At 39.3% G+C, this 3,161-nt stretch overlaps 1 protein-coding gene across 1 annotated transcript; it reads left to right on the top strand.

Annotated features, from left to right (window-relative positions):
- Window positions 1-1,422: 1,422 nt before the first annotated feature.
- Window positions 1,423-2,115, top strand: LOC129012779 (non-histone chromosomal protein HMG-17-like). The gene has a single exon (XM_054448796.2). It carries the CDS (start codon window positions 1,526-1,528, stop codon window positions 1,922-1,924), a length of 399 nt encoding a protein of 132 aa, XP_054304771.1. The 5' UTR covers window positions 1,423-1,525; the 3' UTR covers window positions 1,925-2,115.
- The last annotated feature ends 1,046 nt before the right edge of the window (window positions 2,116-3,161 follow it).

Genomic DNA, 3,161 nt, shown 5'->3' with positions numbered 1-3,161 from the left:
TCCAAGGCTGGGAGACCTGAAGATGGATCACATCACAGGACTCTGCAGACATCCTTTAACACCAGCCTGGAGCCTGGTAGCCCCACTGGGTGACTAGACCCAGAAGAGCAATAACAATCACTGCAATCCAGCTCTCAAGAAGCCCCACCCCAGGGGAATGGGAAGAGCACCACATCAAGGGATCACCCCATGAAACAAAAGAATCTGAACAGCAGACCTTGAGTTTCAGACCTTTCCACTGAAATAGTCTACCCAAATGATAAAATGATAAGGAACCAGAAAAGTAATTCTGGTAATATGAAAAAACAGGATTCCATAATACCCCAAAAGATCACAACAGCTCCCTAGCAATGGATCCAAACCAAGAAGAAATCTCTGAATTGACAGATACAGAATTTAGAATGTTGACTATTAAACTATTTATTAAAGGAGATACCAGAGAAAGGTGAAAACCAACTCAGAAATTTTTTTAAAAATACAGGATATGGATGAAAAATTTTACAGAGAAATAGATATCATAAAGAAAAAGCAATCACAACTTCTGGAAACAAAAGACACACTTAGAGAAGTACAAAATACACTGGAAACTTTCAACAATAGACTAGAACAAATAGGAGAAATAACTTTAGAGCTCAAAGACAAGGCTTTTAAATTAACCCAACCAGAGAAAGACAAAGAAAAAGGAATTTTAAAAAATGAACCAAGCCTCCAAGAAATTTGGGATTATGTTAAACAGCCAAACCTAAGACTAATTGGGGTTGCCGAGGTGAAGAAAAACCTAAAAGTCTGGAAAACTTATTTGAGGGAATAATTGAGAAAAACTTCCCTGGCCTTGCTAGATACATAGACATCCAAATACAAGAAGCTCAAAGAACACCTGGGAAATTCATCAGAAAAAGATAATCACTTAGGCACTTAGTCATCAGGTTATCTAAAGTCAAGACAAAGGAAAGAATCTTAAGAGCTGTGAGACAAAAATCATCAGATAACCTATAAAGGAAAACTTATCAGATTGACAGCAGACTTCCCAGCAGAAACCTTACAGGCCGCAGGGATTAGGTCCCATCTTCAGCCTCCTGAAACAAAATAATTGTCAGCCAAGGATTTTGTATCCAGTGAAACTAAGCTTCATAAATAAAGGAGAGAGAAGGTATTTTTCAGACAAAGAAACAGAGAGAATTTGTCACTACTAAGTCAGAACTACAAGAAATGCTAAAAGGAATTCTAAATCTTGAAACAAAACCTCAAAATACACAAAAATAGAACCTCCTTAAAGCATAAATCTCACAGTGACTAAACACAACAGAAAAAAAAAGTATTAAGGCAACAATTAACATGATGAATGGAACAATATCTCACATCTCAATACTAACATTGAATGTAAATAGCCTAAATGCTCCACTTAGAAGATACAGAAGCAGTGTGAAGAAGAAGAGGCAAGAATGACCCCCGGACTGACCAAAGCCCGCACGCCACTGCATCCCGCGACCAGCACCTACCTCCCGCCGCCGTCGCAGCCGCCACCATGCCCAAGAGAAAGGCTGAAGGGGATGCTAAGGGACATAAAGCCAAGGTGAAGGACACACCACAGAGAAGATCCGCGAGGTTGTCCGCTAAACCTGCTCCTCCAAAGCCAGAGCCCAAGCCTAGAAAGGCCCCTGTAAAGAAGGGAGAGAAGGTACCCAAAGGGAAGAAGGGAAAAGCTGATGCTGGCAAAGAGGGGAATAACCCTGCAGAAAATGGAGACGCCAAAACAGACCAGTCACAGAAAGCTGAAGGTGCTGGAGATGCCAAGGGAAGTGTGTGCATTTTTGATAACTGTGTACTTCTGGTGACTGCACAGTTTGAAATACTATTTTTATCACGTTTTATAAAAATGCAGAATTTTGTTTTACTTTTTTTTTTTTTAAAGCTATGTTGTTAGCACACAGAACACTTCATTGTTGTTTTTGGGCAAGGGGCATATGTCACTAATAGAAAGTCTCCAAAGCTGGATTGATGTGGAGAAAACACCTGTCCCTTCTAGTTTTGAGAGACTTCCTCTTGGCTCCCAGGAGGAGGGATTCCCTGACTTTGACACACATGGCCACCTTGGCACAAAAGCCTTGTGGTATGAAAAAAACAAATTCGTTTTTATGTCTGCTTCTCGTTTTCCAACTTTCAGCATAGACTTAACTCCCTTAAGCCCAGACATCTGTTGGGACGTGACCCCCAGTCATTGGTTACCAGTGTGTCAGGCAATCTGGACTTTCCAGTGATGCCACTGAGATGGCACCTGTCAAAAGAGCAGCGGTTCCATTTCTAGATTGTGGATCTTCAGATAAATTCTGCCATTTTCATTTCACTTCCTGAAAGTCAGGGTCGGCTTGTGAAAAGTTGTTAAACAATATGCTAAACGTGAAATGTCAACTCTCACTCTAAACTTTCCCTGTTCAGAGCGTGAGATAAAGACTTCATTGAGTTTTATAGTGGCTTTCTGATTTTTGGTAGTCCATTGAAGAAGGGAGTTTGAAAGTTGTTGTATACTGTTAACAATTGTCTGCCCATGTCCTGCCTGAAATACCATGATTGTTTACGGAAAGTATCTTTAATAAAGCTGGATACAGTTTGAAAAAAAAAAAAGAAGATACAGAATGGCAAAATGCGTAAGAATTCACCAACCAAGTTTCTGCTGTCTTCAAAAGATTTACCTAACACATGAAAGATTCACATAAACTTAAGGTAAAGGGGTGGAAAAAGATAGTCCCCACAAATGGAAGCCAAAAGTGAAAAGGAGTAGCTGTTCTTATATCAGACAAAACAAACTGTAAAGCAACAACAGTTAAAGAAGACAAAGATGGATATTATATAATGACAAAAGGACTAGTCCAACAGGAAAATATCATAATCCTGAATATATATGCAGCTAACACTGACAATCCCAAATTTATAAAACAATTACTACTAGACCAAAGAAATGAGATGGATGGCAATGCAATAATAGTGGGGGAATTCAATACTCCACTGATAGCACTAAACAGGTCACCAAGACAGAAAGTCAACAAATAAACTATGGACTTAAACCATAACCTAGAACAAATGGACTTAACAGATATTTACAGAACATTCTACCCAATAGCTGCAGAATATACATTCTTTTTTCAGCACATGGAACATTCTCC

The sequence above is a fragment of the Pongo pygmaeus genome, chromosome 15, assembly GCF_028885625.2.
Source record: "Pongo pygmaeus isolate AG05252 chromosome 15, NHGRI_mPonPyg2-v2.0_pri, whole genome shotgun sequence".
In the NCBI taxonomy this organism is placed as follows: domain Eukaryota; kingdom Metazoa; phylum Chordata; class Mammalia; order Primates; family Hominidae; genus Pongo; species Pongo pygmaeus.
Note: the sequence above shows the minus strand (reverse complement) of the source record. Positions and strands in the feature narration are given on the sequence as shown.